Here is a 22,314-nt window from a genome sequence, read left to right as displayed (position 1 = left end):
ATATCTATAAATCGGGGCGCCTGGGTGGCTCAGTGGGTTAAGCCGCTGCCTTCGGCTCAGGTCATGATCTCGGGGTCCTGGGATCGAGTCCCGCGTCAGGCTCTCTGCTCAGCGGGGAGCCTGATTCTCTCTCTCTCTCTCTCTCTCTGCCTGCCTCTCCATCTACTTGTGATCTCTGTCAAATAAATAAATAAAATCTTTAAAAAAAAAAGATATCTATAAGTTAAAGTTGTAAAACAATATAATATTAAGCAGCAGGCATACTGTGATGAGTAGGATAAAGAACCAGATGTTTCAGACTGACATAAAAAAGTGGCAGTATATTTTTAGCAGCTGTGTCATTCTTATTTAAACATTAAGTTCCTAAAAATAAATTAAGCACATAATTATAAATTTCACTCATTTAAAATAAAGAAATGACACAAGAGAACTATAGGCCAGTATTTCTGATGAACATAGGTGCAAATATCCTGGACAAAATACTAACAAACTGAATCCAACAATAAATTAACAAAAATCATTCATCACAATCAAATGTGATTTACTCCCAGGATACAATGGTGATTCAATATTCACATATCAATCAATGTGATACATCACATCAGTTAAGAGAAAGGATAAAAATTTTATGATCATTTCAGTAAATACAGAAAAAGCATTTGACAAAAGTACAACATCCATTCATGATAAAAGTCCTCAACAAAGTAGGTCTAGAGGGAACACACCTCAACATAATGAAGGGCATATATGAAAAACCCACAATAAACATCACCCTCAATGGGGAAAAACAGAGCTTTTCCCCTAACATCAGGAACAAGACAGGATGTCCACTCTCACCACTTTTATTCAACATAGTACTGGAAGTCTTAGTCTCAGCAATCAGACAAAAAGAAATACAAGGAATCCAAATCGGTAAGGAAGAAGTAAAATGTTTTACTATTTGCAGATGATGTGATACCATATATAGAAAAGCCTAAAGACTCCAAAAAATTACTAAAACTGTTAAGTGAATTGAGTAAAATCATAGGATATAAAATCAATGTGCAGAAATTTGTTGCATTTGTACATACTAATAATGAAGGAGCAAAAAGAGAAATTGAAAAAACAATCCCATTTACAGCCGTACCAAAAATAAGACCTATGAATAAACCTAACCAAAGAGGTGAAAGAATTATACTCTGAAAACTGTAAAACACTGATGAAAGAAATTGAAGAGAACACAAACAAATGGAAAGAAATCCCACATTCATGAGTTGGAAGAAAAAACATTGTTAAAATGTCTACACTACCCAAAGCAATCTACACATTGAATAAAATCTTTATCAAAACACCAACAGCATTTTTTGCAGAACTAGAACAAAAAAATCCCAAGATTAATATGGAACCACAAAAGACCTTGAATAGCCAAAGCAACTTTGAAAAAGAAAAGCAAAGCTGGAAGTATGACAATTCTGGATGTCAAGTTACAGTATAAAACTGTAGTAATCAAAACAGAATGGTACCGGCACAAAAACAGATATACAGATCAATGGAACAGAACAGAAAACCCAAAAATTAACCTACAATTATATGGTTAATCTTATTAAATCAGGACAGAATATATCTAATCGAAAAAAGATAGTTTTCAACAAATGGTGTTGGAAAAACTGGTCAGTAAATAGTAATAAAACTGGACTACTTTCTTACACCACACATAAAAATAAACTGAAAATGGATTAAAGACCTAAATGTGAGACCTGAAAACATAAAATTCCTAGAAGAGAACAAGGCAGTAATTTCTCTGACATCAGCCATAGCAATGTTTTTATAGATAGGTCTCCTGGGACAAAGGGAATTAAAAACAAAAATAAACTACTGGGACTACATCAAAATAAAAAGCTTCTGTATAGTGAAGGAAATAATCAACAAAATTAAAAGTCAACCTATGGAATGGGAGAAGGTATTTGCACATGACATATCTGATAAAGGGTTAATATTCAAAATATATAAAGAACCTATACAACTCAATACTAAAAAAAAATACAATTACAAAATAGGCAGAAGACATGAACAGCTATTTTTCCAAATAAGACATCTAGATGGCCAACAGACACATGAAAAGATGTTCAACATCACTCATCATCAGGGAAATACAAATCAAAACCATGATGAGATACCATCTCACGCTTGTCAGAATGGCTAAAATTAACAGCACGGGAGACAACAGATGCTGGCAAGGATACAAAGAAAGGGGAACCCCTCACTCTGTTGGCGGGAAAGCAAAATAGTGCAGCCACTCTGGAAAACAGTATGGAAGTTCTCAAAAAGGTAAAAATAGAACTACCCTATAACCCAGCAACTGTACTACTAGCTACTTACCCAAAGGCTACAAACATACTGACTTGAAGGGGCACATGCTCCCTGACGTTTACAGCAGCATTATCAACGACAGGCAAATTAAGGAAAGAACCCAAATGTCCACTGACTGATAAGTGGATAAAGAAGATGAATTCATAAATACAGTGGAATATTACTCAGCCATCAAAAAGAAGTCTTGCCATTTGCAAGGACATGGATGAAGCTAGAGTGTATTACGCTAAGTGAAGTTAGTCAGAGAAAGAAAAAAAACCGTATGATTTCACTCATATGTGGAATTAAAGAGAGAAAACAGATGACATATGGGAAGGGGAAAAAAGAGAGGGAAGCAAACCATAAAAGAGACTACAGAGAACAAACTGAGGATTGATGGAGGGGCGGTAGGCGGGGAATGGGCTAAATGGGTGATAGGTATTAAGGAGGGCTTAATACCTATTGTGTTGAATGTGATTAAATTCTATTCCTAAAACTAGTATTACACTGTATGTTAACTAATTAGAACTTAAATAAAAATTTGGAAAAAAAAAACATTAAAAATAGAACTCCTGGGGCGCCTGAGTGGCAGTCTGGTTAAGTGACTGACTTTTGGTTTCAGCTCAGGTTGTGATCTCAGGGTAGTGAGATCGAGCTCTGCATCAGGCTCCACGCTCAGCACAGAGTTGGCTTGAGATTCTCTCTCTCCTTTTCCCTCTGCCCCTCCCACTCATGCTCTCTCTCTCAAATAAAGAAATAAAACTTAAAAAAAAAAAAAAAAAGAACTACCCTATGATCCAGCAAACACACTACTGGGTATTTATCCAAAGAAGACAAAAACACTAATTCAGAAGGATAAATGCACCCCTTTGTTTATAGCAGCATTATTTACAATAGCCAAGATGCAGAAGAAGCTCTATGGTTCATCGATAGATGAATGGATAAAAAAGATGTGGTGTGTATACACACACACACACACACACAATGAAGTATTATTCAGCCATAAAAAAGAATGAAATCGTGTCATTTGCAATGACATGGAGGGAGCTAGAGAGTATAGTACTAAGTGAAATAAGACACAGAAAGACAAATACCTTATGATTTCACTCATACATGGAATTTAAGAAACAAAAGCAGCAAAGGAAAAAAAAAAAGAGAGAGAGAGAGAGATAAACCAAGAAACAGATTCTTAGTTACAGAGAACAAACTGATGGTTACCAGAGCAGAGGTGGGCAGAAGGCAGAGGCACCTGAAACAGGAGATAGGGATGAAGGAGGGCACTTGTGATGAGCACCCAGGGATGTATGGAAGCGTTGAATCACTGCATTGTACACGAGACTAATATAACACTGTATGTTAGCTAAAGTGGAATGAAAATTAAAGAAAATAAATTAAATATATCTAAGATATATCTGGGAATAAAAACAAGAAGATACAGAAAAATGTGATTAGCACAATTTTACATTTGTACAAAATAAATCAATACAAAAAAACATCAAAAATAAGACAAAACAAAATTTGTTTTATGTCATCCTAAAGTATGCAAACTGTACTCTGATAAAAACGTGAGACTTTTTTTTTATGCCTTCCCCAGAAAAATACAAATTGTACCCTGAATTTGAGTTACTCCCACATAGTATATGGAGCTACAGAGAAACATAAAACCTCACCTCAGAGCTATTGATGGCCAAAGCTTGAAGGAGCAGTTTAGTGGCATCAAGATGGAGACCATAGTGAATCAAAAGGTTGGCCAAGTTCACAAGAGGAATGTCCTGGTATTGAAGTGGAGCCAAATTCAAAGCTCTCTGAAGACAGGCAATAGCAAAAGTGCTGTTTCCTACTGCTCTCCAGTAGAGTCCAGCTTCATTGAGTATCAGCCAGACAGGGGCATTTGGCTGAAAAACCCAAAATACCTCAGTTGCTGAAAGAATACAGTACTAGTTCCAACAAGGATTTTTAATGCATGCATTTTAATTTTTAATTACAAATACTAAGCATTTAAATTTCAACTGTCTAAAGCAGGAGACTTACCTTATTAATAGCGTGAAATAAGAATGACCCAATTTCTTCTTCTGGGATAGTATAGTTATTAATACGGGAAAGCAAAATCTGAAAACATCAAAAGGAAGACTGACTCAATTGAAAATAAGAGGGAAGACATTTGAGAAAATTCTATAGATAGCAGTCTTGAGCTCCTCAGGAACAGCTAATTTGAATAGACATTTATAATCATATATTTATATATATAAAACATGAGGTCATCACCAACAGGTGTTGACCTGCTTACATGAAAGCCGTAATTTCCTCTAAAACATGTTACAAGATGTATACCACATACACATACCCCTTAAAGTCAACCTAAGTATCCAAAATCAAAAGAGAAATTATTCAAAAGACAACAGCATGTAATACCCAATGGCAACAAAAACCTTCTATCTTTCCTAGCTGGAAAACCACTAGATCTGCAACTATGCTATGTTCTTGCAACACGTGTGTAACTGTGAGTAACTCTAAGGTGGGGATCATGGTCTATTTATCTTTCCTAGCAATCCAAACAGTGCCTGGTACATAATGTTTTCCGCCTCAGTAAATGTTTGTTGACCGTCAGTAGTAACTGTTCACAGTTTTAAAATTAAGTTTTAAAAAGGTTATTGTGATGGTCTGTTTTCTCTGCAAAAATCTAATCTTTCATTTGTATCTCTGGAATGGTATCTAATGTAGAATTTCTAGTCAGTAATACAACACTCTTAGTTATACATAACTAGCAGGAATTAAGGTACAATGCATAATGGAATTTATCTATATTATCTGTAAATTCATACAAACTTCCAAGGACCTTACATAAGGCCACAGGGTTGAAAAGGCCACAAAGAGAATCTTCAAGCTTTCAGTTTATACAGACTCCTGGAGACTTGGAGGATGCAAAGCTAAACTGAAGGGGTCAGAATGGCTCCCAGTAGATGAGCCCCATCAAGTAAACAGAGAGTTCTGTGTTGCTCATCTTTGCGGCACTCTTATTTGAGAGAATGCTCATGTGGTCTGCATGAGCAGCCCTGAAGCACATTTCCCTGACACTCCTTCAATAGCATGAAAGTCTTCTTAATGATTTCACCAATGCTTTAACAGTTTTAAAAAAACTTCACGTTCAATAACTGCCTTCTATCAAGTTTTCGTTCCACCTAAGAGGCTTGTGAAGTCACCCAGAATGGACGGCAATGAACACCAGCCTAAGTGAGCCTTACTTTTCGTGCATGGTCATCTGGCATTTTGGCTTTCAGATCCATGCGGACCTCTAATTCTTTGACTAAGTAGGACAGAGTCTGGCTTTTTCTGAAGTCAGTTATGGAACAGTCAGGGGTTTGGGCCTCTTCTTCTGAAGAATAATCATCACTGTTGAGTTCGTGGATCCTGGCACAAGAAAAAGGAACAAGATTCTTATTTTCAAAGTTTGGGTGATTTCAAGATAAAGACTTAACCTTTCAAGTCCAAGGCTGGTGCTCTCAAAGAACTGCCAGATGACAATCATGCAGAATCAAGTGCTTTGCCAAATCCATCAGCACTTGCCTGAGTCCTTTGTTTTCCGGTGGCAGAAAATACGTTGGTAATTCCCCGCCAAGAGGGACTCTAGGATAGCTTTCTGCACAATCTGCTCTTTTAGGCCAAAGAATATGCTGTTTGTCCTAATAAACAGAAAAAATTTCTCATAAATTTCCTTGCATTCAATATTTCAACATGCTAAATAAACTTTTAAAAGAATATAAATATATTAAGATAACTGAACAATTTCGTATTTAAAAAAACCTGTAGACACTGTTGTAGACTCTATCATGTTCCTTCTACCGAAGACTATTAGTCTATGTTAGTAATTCTACCTGCTTTACCATAGACTGGTTCAGGGTTGGCAGGCCTAAGTCGGCTGAGCCCCATGCGATACAAGGAGAGGCTTGCTTGGGGCTTCTGAAAAAGAAAAGCCAGTCTTTGTCTCCTTTGCCACATAGGAACAAAGAACACGTTGCTCCAAGTTGCTGCAGGCTGTTACCTCATGACCATGAGGAAGACAAGCATTAAGATGAAACCCAAACCGGGGATGGCAAATTAAAAAAAAGGAAAGAAACGGGTCCCTGATGATATCACTGGCCCATTTAATCAACCAAACCCAAAGCTTGCTCTCATCTCTGGACTTTCTGTAATATAAGGCATATTTTCTTTTAAGCCAGTTTAAAGTAGAGTTTATGATTTGTACCTGAAAACATATATGAGCTTAAAAAACAGGCACAGAAAACTACTTTTCCCTGAACTAAGATGGTTTCTTTTCCAATGCCAAAATTTAACAATTGTTTTGATATGTAAAATGTTCATTTTTCTAAATATAAATAAGATACATCAGAGGCTTATTAAACTTAAATCTTGGAGTTATCAAACTTTTGGGAATTTATTTTACACAGAATTAAATCTAAGTGGCTATATTAATTCTGATAGAATATAAACTGGACTAAATTCTAAAAATTTAATACTGAATAAAAAATACATAGTGTCTGTCCTCATACCTTGGTATCCCCATGGGCTAACATACAATTATTTCTTAGCTAGTCAGAAATACATATTTATTGGGGCGCTTGCGTTGCTCAGTCGGTTAAACATTTGCCTTTGGCTCAGGTCACAGTGCCACAGCCCTGGGATCAAGTCCCACTTCGGGTGCCCTGCTCAGTGGGAAACTTGTTTCTTCTCCCTGTTCCTCTGCTACTCCCCCCAACTCCCCCTGCCTGAGCTGTCTCTCTCTCTCAAATAAATAAATAAAATCTTAAAAACAAAAAATACATACTTATTAACTTATTATCTGTATCATCTGATAGAATACAAGGTCCAGCAAAGAGCTCGCATACCATATCCACAGTACCAGCCTGACGCACAAATAGGAGCTCAATAAAAGAATGCTGATTAAAAAGTGAAATATAGCTGGCCCTTGAAAAGCACAGCTTTTCAAGCAATGCAGGTCCATTTACACGTGGATTTTTTTTTTTTATAAATACAGTGCAGTACTATATATGTATTTTTTCTTCCTCATGACTTTCTTAGTAACATTTTCTTTTCTCTAGCTTACTTTATTGTAAGAATACAATATATAATACCTACAACATAAAAAAAAGTGTTAATCTACTGTTTATGTTCTCAGTCAGGCTTCGGTCAATAGTAGGCTATTAGTAGTTAAGTTTTTGGGGAATCAAAAAAGTTATACGCAGATTTCTGACTGTGTATGGGGGGGTCGGCCCCTCTAGCCCCCATGTTGTTCAAGGGTCAACTGTATATAGAAGCATATACTTAGGTCAAGTTTAGAAACTTTTGAGGGTTGGTAATTATACTCAGAGCCCAAAGTTTTGAACCAAAATTGGAGTGTCTATATGCCTCACTTGATTGGGAAGAAGAACTCAAGGCAAACCCTGTGTCTTGCTAATCTACTACTTAGAAGAATGCCTTGTGTTTAATAGAAGTTGACTAAGTGTTTGCTGAGCTAAGCTCAACAGTGATAAGGACCATCACTGCTTTCAGAAATCTTGTTTGAGAAAAATGCTTCATCATCCTTTATTCACTCACCCTATATGCATCAGAATCCCTGCCCCAGATCCAGAGAATGGAATGGGCTACAGGAGAAGACTTGACCAAATCACTGATATCACTCTGATTTGCCTGAACATCAAAGTTCACAGACATCATACTGGAGGTTGATGAATCCTCACCAAACTAGAAAATGAAAAGAAAAGTTGAATCAAACTAGAAGCAGAAAAGAAGTTGTGATTAAGATTTAATCCAACTCAAGGGGCGCCTGGGTGGCTCAGTGGGTTAAGCCGCTGCCTTCGGCTCAGGTCATGATCTCGGGGTCCTGGGATCGAGTCCCGCATCAGGTTCTCTGCTCTGCAGAGATCCTGCTTCCCTCTCTCTTTCTCTCTCTCTGCCTGCCTCTCCATCTACTTGTGATCTCTCTCTGTCAAATAAATAAATAAAATCTTTAAAAAAAAAAAAAGATTTAATCCAACTCAAAACCTCAGTGAATACTCAAACCCAGAAGGAAATCTGAAAGTAGGTCAGTAATAATCAGAGCTTTACATTTTTAGAACTAGGCTCCAACACTATTCTCTCAGAAAATGCACAGTTTAGCAACTTTTAATCAACTATTTTATTGGAGTATGAGAAAAATGGCATGGATTCTTTCTTTCTTTACTGTCCCTTTACTTCCCTTCTGTGATTTAGTCTCTTTTAAGTTTAAACATGAGCTGATTATCTAAGATGTTTGGCTCATTATTGCCCTCCCCTGTCTAGACTAAAATGATCGGTACTCTGTAGAATTAGTGTGCTATGTGAGAAGCAAGGAACTTGAAAAAGGGCTCTCAGGAGTTTAATATAGCTATGACTTAGGCATTATAACCATTATACAATCAACTCCCAATAGAAATATAGCCTCCCTCCAAACCAAGGTAAATCAATGCTTGATATTCTTAGGGGATACCCCAATTCCTGTTTATTTCTAAAACATTGTTAGATAAGGGAATGGGACCAGGATGGGAGGGAGTAGAAAAGAATGGATTCATTCACTATATAACAGAGATGCAACTTATGGATATATAATACTGAAGCTACACTAGTATAGGGGAGTCTTCCAAATGGTCTTCTTGAGACCATCATGATAACCAAAAGTCACCTTGGTTTCAGTCTGTGTCATCTGTAAGTATTATTCCCTTTTTCCCCCTTAAAATAATGTTTGGATTTAAGACAGGGATCTATAGGGGCAGCTGGGTGACTTAGTCACTTAAGCATCTGCCTTCGGGTCAGGTCATGATCCCAAGGTCCTGGGACTGACCCTTGCATCAGGCTCCCTGCTCCATGGGGAGCCTGTTTCTTCCTCTCCCTCTGCTGCTCCCCCTGTTCGTGCTCTCTGGCCCTCTCTCATAAATAAAGAAATATAATCTTAAAACAAAAAAAAGACAGCTATAATATCAGCTGTGTAAGTGTGATCTCCCTTTACTGTGTTTGAAAACTAAACATGGGATACTGTTAGGAACTAGTTGACAAAAATCATGGGAGGCATTTGGTCTTCATTACTAATACTCCCCTAAACAGCCTCTTAATTTTTGCTTCTTTTTCTCAATGAGTTCTGGGTTTTTTCAGACTAAAGAGTACTAATTCTTCATCGTTTGTCCTCCTATAGAAGCTGTTCTGATCTATTAATTATCTTAACTGCTCATCTCTGGAAATTCCTGTATCTATGATTAAAGATATGATAGGTTTCAATAGGATATGATAAACTTCACTTTATTTCCAACATCCTTTTGGATGATATTTGGAACTCTGGTTGTGCTTACTATCTGCTATCAGTCCAATTAGATGCCCTCTGGTATCATTAAATATATGTATTATTTCTTCCCAACTAGTTAGCCTAGGATTGTATGTATATGACTTCATGCATGTGTGTGTGTGTGTGTGTGTGTGTATACACACATGTCTATGTATGGATACTCACAGAGAAAGAAAGAGAGAGAAAATACCCATGCCATGTAGCAACAGTGCTTAATAAAAATTTTCTGTTGATAATGATCATTTTGTTAATGTTTTTAGTTGAAGCAACATAACTGGACTGATGACTCGAGGAAAGAGCATGGCTACTCTTTCCCAAATTTTAAATTACTGGTCTTACTCCAGCAAGTTAAAAGGGAGATGAAGGCTTTGAGTTAAATACAGCCCAATCTAGCTCTCATGGTAAAGGAGAAAAGAAACAAAGACATATACAGCTAGTCCTTGGGGGGACTGGAAATGTCATGCAAGAAGTAACTGAGTACTATCTATAAAATCTGACTTCATAAACATACTCAAAATCTTAAATTAGTAACAAATTTGGGGATCAAATATACAAGGAATCAAGGGGGAAAAGCGATATTAAGCAGTATTACTCTTAGATATGCAAAGTTATAAGAACTAGAAGACAGCAAGAAAAAGACCTGAACATAGTCCACATTTTCAAAAATATCTCCACGATGGTAGCGCACAGGTTGGTCCCACTGGCAATGTAAACTATGCTGCTGGTTGACCAGACGGCATATCTGATGATTTCCTGGAATAAGAAAAGAAATTACAATTTTTGAGAAACATCAGCAACGCCAACACGGTTTCTTTGGTCTGAGTCACTTCATTCCAGAGCCTGGCAAAGTACTTACACAGGGGGTACCATACACGGAAACAGTCATTAATAGTTAGCTAAATTAAATCGTTCTAAAGAAGTCTCAGTTTCTCTAACTATAAAAAACAAAGGGGTTCCACTAAATCACCAAAATATCTTCTAGTAATTACATTCTGTGACAGTAAAATCTATCAATTACATTGTTTTAAGAGACTTTTGCCATCTCTCTGGAGACAATCTGCTTTATATACTTCATAATTCTGTTTCAAAATTATTACAAGAGCTCTGGTTACATTGTAATATAGAGCAAGCAGTAAATAACCCAAAGAACTGAACATATTCTTTATACTCAAAATAGCAAAGAAAACCTAGTACGTGGATTGTAAAATGGACTTTAAATGGTCACAGCTAAGGTTCAAAGATTTAAGAGACCTTCCATATCAATACTCCATTAATTTATTCTTTGGTGTCAGTTGTTAGATCTGCTCCCTTAGGGTTTTATTAGAAGTGAAACATTCTGGATATAACCAAGTCGCTGATATCCTGTCACCCCAAGTGTCCTTAGACAGTAGTTCTAACTTCTGGGTCATGGACTCTGAGAGATTTTAATAAAAGCTATATGCCTTCTTCCCAGAAAAAAAATTGTGCACATACATATTACAGCATATATTTTGGGGGAGGATTTCAGAATCCCCTGAAATTAATCCATTGACCAAAGTTAAGAGTTCCTGCTTGAGACAAATTCTAGCCTAAAATATTTGTTTTTAAGGGAGGAAGAAAAATAAGACAGCCTTATTGCCAGTGTTGGCTTGACAGTAGATGGTTTGTTTCAAGGGTGTGTGTGGCTTGTGTTTACTTGGTATAAGGCCATGTTACTCACGTTGTGTTTTCAGACCAACAAAAACAGACATCAAATAGGAGCTTGCTAGAAATTCAGAATCTCAGGTCCTACCTCAGAAGAATCTGTATTTTAACAAGGTCTCCAAGAGACTTACTAAATCAAACAACTGTTGTTAAGACTTCTAAGATTGAAAAGATTTAATTTTTACTTTAAAATGTGAATTAAAAAAAAAACTTGATGATGACTCGATTTTAAGACTGAGGGAAGTCATAAGCACAACTTTATACTGTTTTAGGGCTACACAAAAGTTACGAAAGTAGAACATGCTAGAAGTAAACTTCCTAAACTGTCTTTATTTGGAATCAATACTCACCTAACTGTGCCTCTTTTGCCATCTGTGTCTCGTGGATGATATTTCTTAAGATTTGCTCTTCCTGAATCAGCTTATGTTTTTCTAGGATCTCCTGCTGTCTCAGGTAGTGGTCATGCTGTTTTTGATATTCTTTCAACTCATTCAGTGTTCGCTGGAGGGATCTTAACATTTTTTAACACCAGGAAAAAGTTACAGAGCTTTAAAATGGAATTTTTAGAACTTCTTAAAAAAATTATTTATTTATTTATTTATTTGACAGACAGAGATTACAAGTAGGCAGAGAGGCAGGCAGAGAGGGGGAAGCAGGCTCCCTGCTGAGCAGAGAGCCTGGTGTGGGGCTCAATCCCAGGACCCTAAGATCATGACCTGAGTTGAAGGCAGAGGCTTAACCCACTGAGCCACCCAGGTGCTCCTAAAACTGAATTTTTAAACTCACATACTGTATAGATTTTTTTCTGGTCCTCAGCAATAATTGCTAGTTTTTTCCTTTTAACATACAACCACTGCACCACAAATTTAAAAATAATGGGGGCAAAATAAATCTATTATTTTATTAAAAGTTAGTGGCAAAAAGATGGATGCAAAGTTCTTCCCTTACAAAGGGCTCTTTTGACATTAAATGGTGTGTTGGACTGTTCAGGTACCCAAGAGATATAGCAACACACTATAAATCTTGACATATTCAACAACTATTCTATTTCATATTCATACATATTGACATATTCAACAACTATTCTACTTCCCCCCACAAAGTCCGTGTTAGTTCTACTGCCACCTTTTCATCTTTTCTTTTGATTCTACATAAAGACAAGGTTAAGAGAAAGGGCCAACAGTACCTTGCTCTTAAACTCTAGCTCCTTGTGTTTGTGGATTTTTGGAAAAAAAACACAGAAACCCGGCTTAGAAAGATATTTTGTGTACCATCTGGTATCAATAAATCAGCTGCCTGATTATATTCAGTCACAGAATCATTTTTACCTACTACATCGTAACACATGGAGATTTACGAGCTGTACAGATTGTGTATGGGAGAACCAATTTGCTCAGCCAGGACAAGTTCTGATCAGGTGTAACAGAAGTCAGTATAAACAAGTAAGTGGTCATTCCTTCCTTTTCACCACATTATGCTTTAAAATGATTGGAAAATAAGCAAATGCAATAGTTTAATGAGTTCCAAATCTCCATTTAATTCTCTAATAATCAAAAACTGCCTCAAAACATGGAGGCTAATTCCGTAAGAATAATTCATTTCAAGTTATGTGAAGTTTCCTAACTGGCCCTACTATTTATGGAATCAAATACATTTTTATTGAGTATATTGCAAGGACCAAGTACAACAGCACTTCATCACTGCACAATTTACAGAAATTGGATTAAAATATGGGCCAAATAATGTTTCTCAGTGTCACTTAACTAATGTAACATTAGCCCAATCCTAGCATCTAACGGGGAGAAAGAGCAAATACAGCATGTGCAAGTTATTTTTCTGACAATGTATTCTGTGGAAACTAAAACATAACTGAATTTCTAATTATCTGGCAGTGCCCCTACTCCATCATAAAAGTAACTGATGGTCAAAGTATAAAGACCTAAATGACAGAATTTACTGCAAATATTCTCTAGTTCCTGGAACTCATACTATTAAAGATTCCTCTACACAAACTCTGAGTTGTGCTAACCCACACTGGATCTGAAGAAAAGGGATAGGACTAGCAGCAGTGAAGAGGTGTTTTTAATTCTTATGAACAAATTAACACGGGCATTACCCTACACGGGTCTAGCTTATGGTTCTAGAGTGTTACAGCTTCAGTAACATTTTCTCTCCCAATTACCTATGTTGAGCTTCCAATTTCTGCTCGAGTTTTTGCTGACAAAGGACAGCATGCTTCCTCTTTATAGCTTGCTCAAAGCCAGGTTTGGCCTGCAAAGCATGGTCATAACAGAGCACTGAGTGGTTATACTCCCCCAGCATCTGAAGAGACAAAAACACACACACACACACACACACACACATATACACACACAGAAGGAAAACATTAGTCACGGCATGGTTGGACCTGCCCAAACCCCCTAACGACTTACAAGATCACACTTACATCTCACTCTACAGCAAACATTATTTTTAATAATTTTGTTTTGTTTTATTTATTTATTCATTTGAGAGAGACAGAGAGACAGAGCACTAGCAGGGGGAGGGACAGGGGAGAGGCAGAGGGAGAGGGAGCAGCAGACTCCCCACTAAGGTAGCAGCCCAAGGTGGGGCTTGATCCCGGGTCCTGGAGATCATGATTTGAGCCGAAGCAGACGCTTAACCATCTGAGCCACCCAGGTGCCCCTGGTGAACACTATTTTTGATCAGTGACCAAATCCACAACATAAGATATGCTGTAAGATTGCTTAACTAGAAAGTAGTGCTATCTTCAGAGGGGTACTCTGCAGGAATTTAAGACTCTTATCAATTTAATTATTTTTCTTTTTTGTCAAGAGGCTAGGACCATTAGGATACATTATTATGTTGAGGTATTTTCCCCCTAATTTCTTCATTTCCATTCCCTTTTCCTCGTTCAGACCAAAAGAGGAAGGGGAAAAAAGGTAATTTTTTAGTTGAAAATAAAATTTTTTTAAAAAGAAAAGGAAATAGCAACTGGTTTAGCTCATGAAAACACAAAGTTGTATTTACTGCATATATATTTCCCAAAGTGTAATAGCTGGTGAAGAAGTCACTGTCATCCAGGGCTGCATGGACCACCACTGCAGCATCTGCAGAGAAGTGTGCTCTGTGCAGCACATTTGCCAAGTTGACCAGGGCAATGTCTTTATTGTGCCTACAAGAGAAGGAGAGGTGCAATTCGGTGTTAGGAGAGACGTGTGTGCTCCGTGACTCCGTGTAACTATTTGACAAGAGAACATTACATTCGAAGTTATTGAACTTAGAAAAATAACTTTGAGTGTACTGATAGAAAAAATAATTGAAGAAAATCCTACTGTTCCATTTTTATATAACTGATGGTGCTTATTCAATCTGACAGCTATGAATTTTGCCATAGAAATAAGGTTGGGCAGATACTTTATGGCTGTAAAATGTATTTAGGGCTCATTATTTGCTTTGAGAAAAATTTAATTTATGCTAATTCCTCCAGGCAAGGTCCTTATAGTCAAGTTTCAAGTGAACCAGAGGGCCTCTACATTATATATTTTTTCCTTAATGGAAATCAGAAAGATACTGTGCTATTAACAACGAAACTCTTTGACATCTGTCATTTTTTTGTGATGGGACTAAATTCTTTGAACATGTACAGAGGAGAGTGTTAAGTACAACACAATGCTTCTTCATATTGCTTTCTTATGTGCTGCTTCTTTACCACTCTTGATTTATATGGAGAGTCAGGAAATCCAGAAAGGGAGAAAACTCACCTGGAAGAGAAGTGAAGTGCTCGCATGGCACATTCCACTACTTGATATGGCTCATTCTTTATTCTCCAATAAAATGAAGCCATGTTATACAGTACCCATGAGGAAGAATTCTAGAGATTAAACAAATAAGAGAACAATCCAACACAACTCATCACACTTTCTTCGACTCAGAATGTTCAAAATCAGCACCTTCACTATTCTGCCTCTTCTGAAATATAAGCTGAAGAACAAGACATTACACCAATGAATAAGCAGGGGACAAAGTACCAAGAAACTACATCTGTCAAAGGAGCCTCCTGATCACCAGCAGAGCAAGTAAGTGCCTTCAGGTGTCATCTCCATGGAGAGACCACTCAAATTCAAGCTCTTGCTCCAAGAGGGAAATTAAGCTGAAAAGCCCACCAAGTGACCCTAACTTGTTGATTCCTATTTCAGGACTTTAGAAGTTAGGACCTAACCTACTTAGAAATGCCAGTTGTTCCAACATGAAATTCCTCAAGTTAACAAAGTTTCCTATTTATTTAAATATCTGAATGAAGGTACATATGTAAGCAAAAGGCAGGCTTATCCTTTTGTAAACAATGAATTTTTATTTGTTCTTCTTTCATCTGTGTTCACAATCCAAACCTTCACTGTTAAAAATTATGTCTTTAGTATAGAGTAGTAAGTGTATTATTTAGTGAAGTTAAACAGAAATTGAGATAGGTATGCTTCTTCTGTGGCTTGGATTCATAACATATACTAATTTCAACCACACAGAGGTCTAAACACTGAACTGGACCATGACAAAAACTCAGTGTAAATCGTTTAAGCCCATGTAGAGAAAATTCAAATTTGGCATGGCAAAAAGAAGTCATATGAAGTTAAAAAAAAAGTTATAAAATTTAAGATAAACTGGGTAAAGTATATATGACAACTACTGTTTACTATCTTTAATACATAAAGAGCTCTAAAAAAGAAAGACAAGAATACAAGACAAAATACAAGAGAATATGGGTCAAAAACATGCAGAGACAAATTCAAAAGTTCAAAACAATGGGCAATTAGCAGGAAAATGATGTAAAACTTAAGAATATAAAGAAAAAAGATACAAATTTTCCTTTTATAAATTCGCAAAGATTAAAAAGAATGCCCACTCATTGTGGGCTATACTTTGAGTTGTAAGTATATTAACTTCAGATATTAACCGTAGAAATGTTAGGTGAATGCAACATTTCTGGGGGACAGTTTGCAACATTATGTAAAAAGCCTTAAAATATGATTACACTTTGACGCCCACAATTCCACTATTAAAATTTTAGGGGCACCTGGGTGGCTCAGTGAGTTAAGCGCCCAGCTCTTGATTCGGCTCAGGTCATGATCTTAGGAAAATGAGACGAAGCCCTGCATCAGGATCGGAGCGCAGAACCTGCTTAAAGAATCTCACAACCCCTCTCTCTGCCCATCACCTGCCTACCGCCCCTGTGTTCTCGCTCTCTTAAAAAAAAAAAACAAAAACTTATGAAAATAACTTTTAACTATAAAGATGTGTAAAAATAAAAATAAAAAGATTACATTGTAAGATAGTAATGATGTCTGAATTTTTTAAAATTTTCTCTTTTATAGATTTATGTAGTCTGAATTTTTTCCACAAGGACAAATTGTTTTCTTCAAAAACAGTTATTTTTAATATTAAAACTAAGTACAATTCTGCATTAATCAGCTTTAAGTATTCCCTCTTCAAGAAATGTATGGAATTTGCAAGTGACGCAAATAAGGGTATAACCCTTGTGTATGTTGTTAAGGGATATGTGCCACATTCTTTCAGATCTGACTTAAGACTTAGGTTTCAGTCTGTTTTGACAGCCCTTTGAGAAAGTTTTTTTCAAATTAACAAATGCTTTGATTTTTATCTCTTACGTTCAGACTTTGTGAATTGGGACCAAAAAATCGATTACAAATTCTATAGGAATAAGTGAAAACACTGTGATAAGTAGACTATGATGGTCTATACATGTGTTTGTATGTATGTATGTATGTGTGTGTGTGTATGAAGTATATATTGGAATATATTGGAAGTAAGAGAAATCACAATATATTGGAAGTAAGAGAAAAACACATCTTTAAAGGAGAAATTTTTCTGTAAGATTTCTCATAAAATTTCACCGTCAATACTTTCTCCTTCTCTTGGACACCTTTTCCCTTGGCTTTTAGGAGACCGCATTCTTCTGGATACCCTTTTGGATCTCTTTTGCTGAACTCTCCCCCTATGCTTGACAGCTAACTATGGAAGGACCAGGGACTCAGAGTGGCCTCTTCTCAAACTTCCCTCTCCTCTAGATGAGCTCATCCAGTCCCATGGCTACAAACACTCCTACTTAACTATCCTTTGTCTATCTATCCAGCTCTGAACCACCTGGAGCTCAAGTCTCTTCTAGGTATTTTTTTTTTTTTTAAGATTTTATTTATTTATTTGACAGAGATCACGAGTAGGCAGAGAGGCAGGCAGAGAGAGAGGGGGAAGCAGGCTGAGTACCTGCCTGATTCATTTTCTTTTTTTAAAAAATATTTATTTATTTATTTATTTATTTATTTGAGAGAGAGAGAGCGCGAGCGAGCAAGCGAGCGAGCACGTGCGCCCGGGCAAGCACAAACAGTGGGAGGGTCAGAGGAAGAAGCAGACACAGACTCCCTGCTGAGAAGAGAGCCCCAGGCAGGGCTCGATCCCAGGACCCTGGGATCATGACCTGAGCTGAAGGCAGAGGCTTTAACCCACTGAGCCACCCAAGCGCCCCAGGTATTTCAAAATTTAATGTGACCAAAGCAGACTCTATCTTCTGTCCCTCTACCCCAACACTGCTCTTCCTTCAAGTTGTTCATGCCAAGACTTCAGGAATTATTCTCAATTCCTCTATTCCCTTCATTCCCCACATCTAACTCATCAGCTTCTAAACTTCTAAACACTTCCTGAAACAGTTTAAGTCCCTCCATTTCCAATACTGACCATTCTAGTCCAAGCTATGTCATCTCTCTCATGAATTACTGCCCACAGCCTTAGAACTAGTCTCTCTGTTTTCAGTTTGGGTTCCTTCAGTCATTTCTCCAACTAAGTTTAAGAGTATATTTTTAAAAATAGTAATTGCGGGGCACCTGGGTGGCTCAGTCGTTAAGCGTTTGCCTTCGGCTCAGGTCATGATCCCAGGGTACTGGGGTCCAGTCCCACATCGGGCTCCCTGCCCTGCGGGAAGCCTGCTTCTCCCTCTCCCACTCCTCCTGCTTGTGTTCCCTCTCTCACTGTGTGTGTCTCTGTCAAATAAATAAATAAATAAAATCTTTAAAAAAAAATTAATTGAATTATGTCATTCCTCCGCTCTAGCCTCCCAGCACTCAGGTCTCAGCGCACAGAGTCTTACTCTAGTTTTCAGAGGCCTGCTTAGTCTGGACCTGGTCTACATCTTTGGCTCCTTTCCTCTCCTTTCCTCACTAGGCTCCAACCTTAGGGAGCTTCACCTGTTAAAGACTGAATTTTGGTGTCTCTCCCTGACCCCCGACCCTGTCAATTTACATGTGGAAGCCCTAACCCCCAGTGTGACTGTACATGAAGACAGGGCCTAGGAAGAGGTGCTAAAGGTTAAATGAGATCCTAAGAGTAGGGCCCTAATCCAATAAGGCCAGTTCCTTCATAAGAAGAGGAAAACATACCAGATCTCTCCCCCACACACACACAGAGAAGGGGACATGTGAGGACACAGTGAGAAGGTGGTCATCTGCAAGGCAGGAAGAAAGTCCTCAGCAGGAATGAATCAGCCAGCACCTTATCCTGGACTCCCCAACGTTCACAACTATGAGAAAGAAGTTTCTGTTGTTTAAGCCACCCAGTCTGTGGTATTTTATGATGGCAGCCTGAGCAGACTCCTACACTACTGAGCTCATAAAGTCTTCAGAGCCTTTGCCTTGGCTTAGAATGCTCTTCCTCGACTGCTGACTTTTGGTTCCTTCTTGTCATTCAGGTATTAGCTTAAATTTCACCTTTAGAGAGAGGATGACCCTAACTGTTCAATCTAAAGTAGCCACACAATTACCCTCTACCTTAATTTTCTATAGAGAACTTACCACTATGATCTACTTTCAACTAACCATCCTCTGAAGGTATTTTAAATCCTAGGCCAGTTTTCCTAGGTAGTTTTTATTACTCATCAAGTTCTGGGGATGCACTGTTTTACATTACCTTCAGAAAAACAAGACGAAGACAGTAACTTGGCTGTAAAATCATCAAAATATATATATATGTAGTATTTGAATAAACATATAAACATATAATAAACTCTATATAAATGTTGCCCGTTCACATTTTACCTAGTACCATTATAATACTGCTTAAAAACTAGCCTCCATTTTGGGGCACCGGGGTGGCTCAGTCGATTAAGCATTCTGCTCTTGGTTTTGGCTCCAGTTGTGATCTCGGGATCATGGGATTGAGCCCTGCGTCAGGTGCCACACTGGGTGTGGAGCCTGTTTCAGATTTTCTTTCTCTCCCTCCTCCTCTGCCCGTTACCCCGGCTCTCGTGTGCTTGCTCTCTCTCTCTTTAAAAAAACAAAACAACAACAACAAAAAAAACCTATTTATTTATTTATTTATCTATCGGGGCTGGGGGGAGAGAGAGAGAGAGAGAGAGAGCCCACAAGTCGGCAGAGTGGCAGGCAAAGGCAGAGAGAGAAGCAGGCTCCCCACTGAGCAAGGAACCCGATGCAGGACTCCATCCCTGGGCTGAAGGCGGCTTAATTGACTGAGCCACCCTGGTGTCCCTCGCTTACTCTTTTTTGAATAAATGAATAATTTTTTTTTTAAGAAAGGAAAGAAAGAAAGGGAGAGAGGGATGGAGGGAGGGAAGACACTAGCCTACATTTTATGATACAACTCAGACACAGAGAAGAGTTAAAAAAAAATCTGCTTTCTAAATTCCCACACGTCATGCTGAATGACACATTTAATTTCTTGCATGCTGTTATGTAATTTAATTCTCTATTTCATGTTTTTAAAAGTAGAGGGTTCCTTAAAAGAAAATTATCAGAAGACTTTATTGTTGGTAGTGATTGTTTTCTGTCCAGAGAACAGTGATGATCTATGTACTGGGTAAATATTTCAAAGACGCTAATGTTAGATTTTCTTTCACATTCAAAATATATAATCTAGCCTATAAGCCCTGTTGCTTATGTTGGCTTATAATTTGCTTTTTCATGAATTAGTTTAAATAAACCTTTTGGCATCCCTTCCTGGTAGAGGGGACTAGACTACCAATGTTTCTCCCTAGCTTTGAACCATATAGTTTATATTAATGTAACCATATTTAAAATCACTCTCTAGACAAAAATAATCTAGGCAGATTATTTTCTGAGGAAAAAAGACCGTCTGCACACAGAGTCTCTGGCCCTTTCAATCACTGATGACTTACCTTCTGCAGCCCTTCATGAATGAGGTGACCTATGTCATCTATACTTCTTCCTAGTCGTTTAGATAAATATGTGAAGATTGGATCTTCTTTAGGTAATAGAGGTGCAGAAAGATTAACTCTCTCTTGTACACCCTGAAGAGAAGGAAAAAAATGAAAAAAAAAAAACAAAACAAAAACCACACACCCAGAAAAAGGAAATCATAAGACGAAAGCTCACAAGTAACTCAGTATCTTATAGCACTTATTTTAAAGGAGTTTTAAGAAATAGGAGATGTTTGTAAAATTATAAATCTGTTTGGAAGGGGAGAAGAAAGAAAAAATATTTATAAGCAGGAGACTAAATTACAGAAAAAAATATTAAAAAAAAAAATCCCAAATCTCTCTACTTACTCGCAGATGTTGAAAAGCATGTATACTATATGGAAGTTCTAGAATTTTGGTACAATCAGGTTGCTCAGGGTCTGGAGGGACAGGAGATTCTGTGTCTATATAATCTTCAGGGCTAAAATCAAGAAGCCAGGGGCAATAAATCAATGAAAGGTGAAAAAATGTCTAGTTTTTCCCTGACTGAACTATACTCTCCTAGCATCTCATCTTTACAACCAGTATTAGTCCACATTCAACCTTTCTCTCACAGCAACTCTTGGGAGGCAGTATTTTAGGAGTTTCACTTAAAGGAGATAAATCAAAAGAGAGAAAACAGCAGGTAGACCAAGGAATGTCAGGATTATGAACTTTTTTAAAAGTTTTTCAATATTCTTCCCAGAAATGTTAAACTGATTTACACTTCTGTTGACAGCCTCTCCACATTTTTACTAGTTACTGATTTTTAAATATTTTTTCCAATTTGAGAGGTGAAAACTATCTAAATGGTTTATTTTGTACTTACTTGATCGTTACTGAGAGACAGATCTTCCACATGTTTGTTGGCCATTTGTATTTCTTTTCCTATAAATTGTTCAATCTTCTGTGGTATTAAGTATTTTTAATTGATATTTAAAAGTCCTACATGTATTTTAAACTTCCAAATTTCAATAAACTCATCTGTGACTGAAGCTTATCCACTTTGATAAATAATTTCTTACCGATCTGAGAAAGGTCTATTCAGGAAAACATTAATTTTATTTCTGGAAAGAGAATTTCTTTACCTGATGTCTTTGCTTTCCAAAGTTATGTATGTGCCATCATACAGATCCAGGTCCCCTAAGGGTACCTTGGCTTTGATGCAGTCTGGATCCTCTTTATTATGTCTCTGTTCCAGTCCAGTATCTCTGTCCTCATTCTCTTCTATATGAATTTTTTGAGCAACTAATTGCTTCTGTTGAGAAGACAATGAAAACACAATGGATTTTTCTAATATTTCAGTCTAGACAACACATAAGAGAAGGGAGAATTTAATGTGTTGAAGTCAGAAAAATCCTCTATGAAGGAAGATAAGGATTCTGAACACAGAAGTCCCCCCTTACCTGTAGGGGTATATTCTAAGACTCCCAGTGGAGACCCAAAACCACAGATAGTAACAAAACCTATATATACTGTATTTTTTTAAAAAAGATTTTATTTATTTATTTGTCAGAGAGAGAGAAGCGAGAGCAAGCACAGGCAGACAGAGTGGCAGGCAGAGGCAGAGGGAGAAGCAGGCTCCCCGCCAAGCAAGGAGCCCGATGCGGGACTTGATCCCAGGACGCTGGGATCATGACCTAAGTCGAAGGCAGCCGCTTAACCAACTGAGCCACCCAGGCATCCCTATACTGTATTT

General features: G+C 37.5%; 1 protein-coding gene across 2 annotated transcripts in view; it reads right to left on the bottom strand.

Moving 5' to 3' along the window:
• TTC17 (tetratricopeptide repeat domain 17) overlaps positions 1–22,314 on the bottom strand; it is a 122,769-nt gene that overhangs the window by 75,898 nt on the left and 24,557 nt on the right. For both annotated transcript variants that reach the window (XM_047694010.1, XM_047694011.1), the window contains exons 3-15: positions 21,704–21,873; positions 20,946–21,057; positions 20,556–20,687; positions 15,124–15,233; positions 14,390–14,534; positions 13,542–13,681; positions 11,710–11,870; positions 10,317–10,429; positions 7,921–8,067; positions 5,893–6,008; positions 5,571–5,736; positions 4,360–4,437; positions 3,999–4,223 (exon numbers count right to left, since the gene is read on the bottom strand). In XM_047694010.1, the coding sequence (XP_047549966.1) occupies positions 3,999–4,223; positions 4,360–4,437; positions 5,571–5,736; positions 5,893–6,008; positions 7,921–8,067; positions 10,317–10,429; positions 11,710–11,870; positions 13,542–13,681; positions 14,390–14,534; positions 15,124–15,233; positions 20,556–20,687; positions 20,946–21,057; positions 21,704–21,873 (1,815 nt within the window). The remainder of the gene's footprint in view (positions 1–3,998; positions 4,224–4,359; positions 4,438–5,570; positions 5,737–5,892; positions 6,009–7,920; positions 8,068–10,316; positions 10,430–11,709; positions 11,871–13,541; positions 13,682–14,389; positions 14,535–15,123; positions 15,234–20,555; positions 20,688–20,945; positions 21,058–21,703; positions 21,874–22,314) is intronic.

The sequence above is a fragment of the Lutra lutra genome, chromosome 10 (genome assembly GCF_902655055.1).
Source record: "Lutra lutra chromosome 10, mLutLut1.2, whole genome shotgun sequence".
Classification (NCBI taxonomy): domain Eukaryota; kingdom Metazoa; phylum Chordata; class Mammalia; order Carnivora; family Mustelidae; genus Lutra; species Lutra lutra.
The sequence above is the reverse complement of the archived record's forward strand: the minus strand, read 5'-3'. Positions and strand labels throughout refer to the sequence as shown.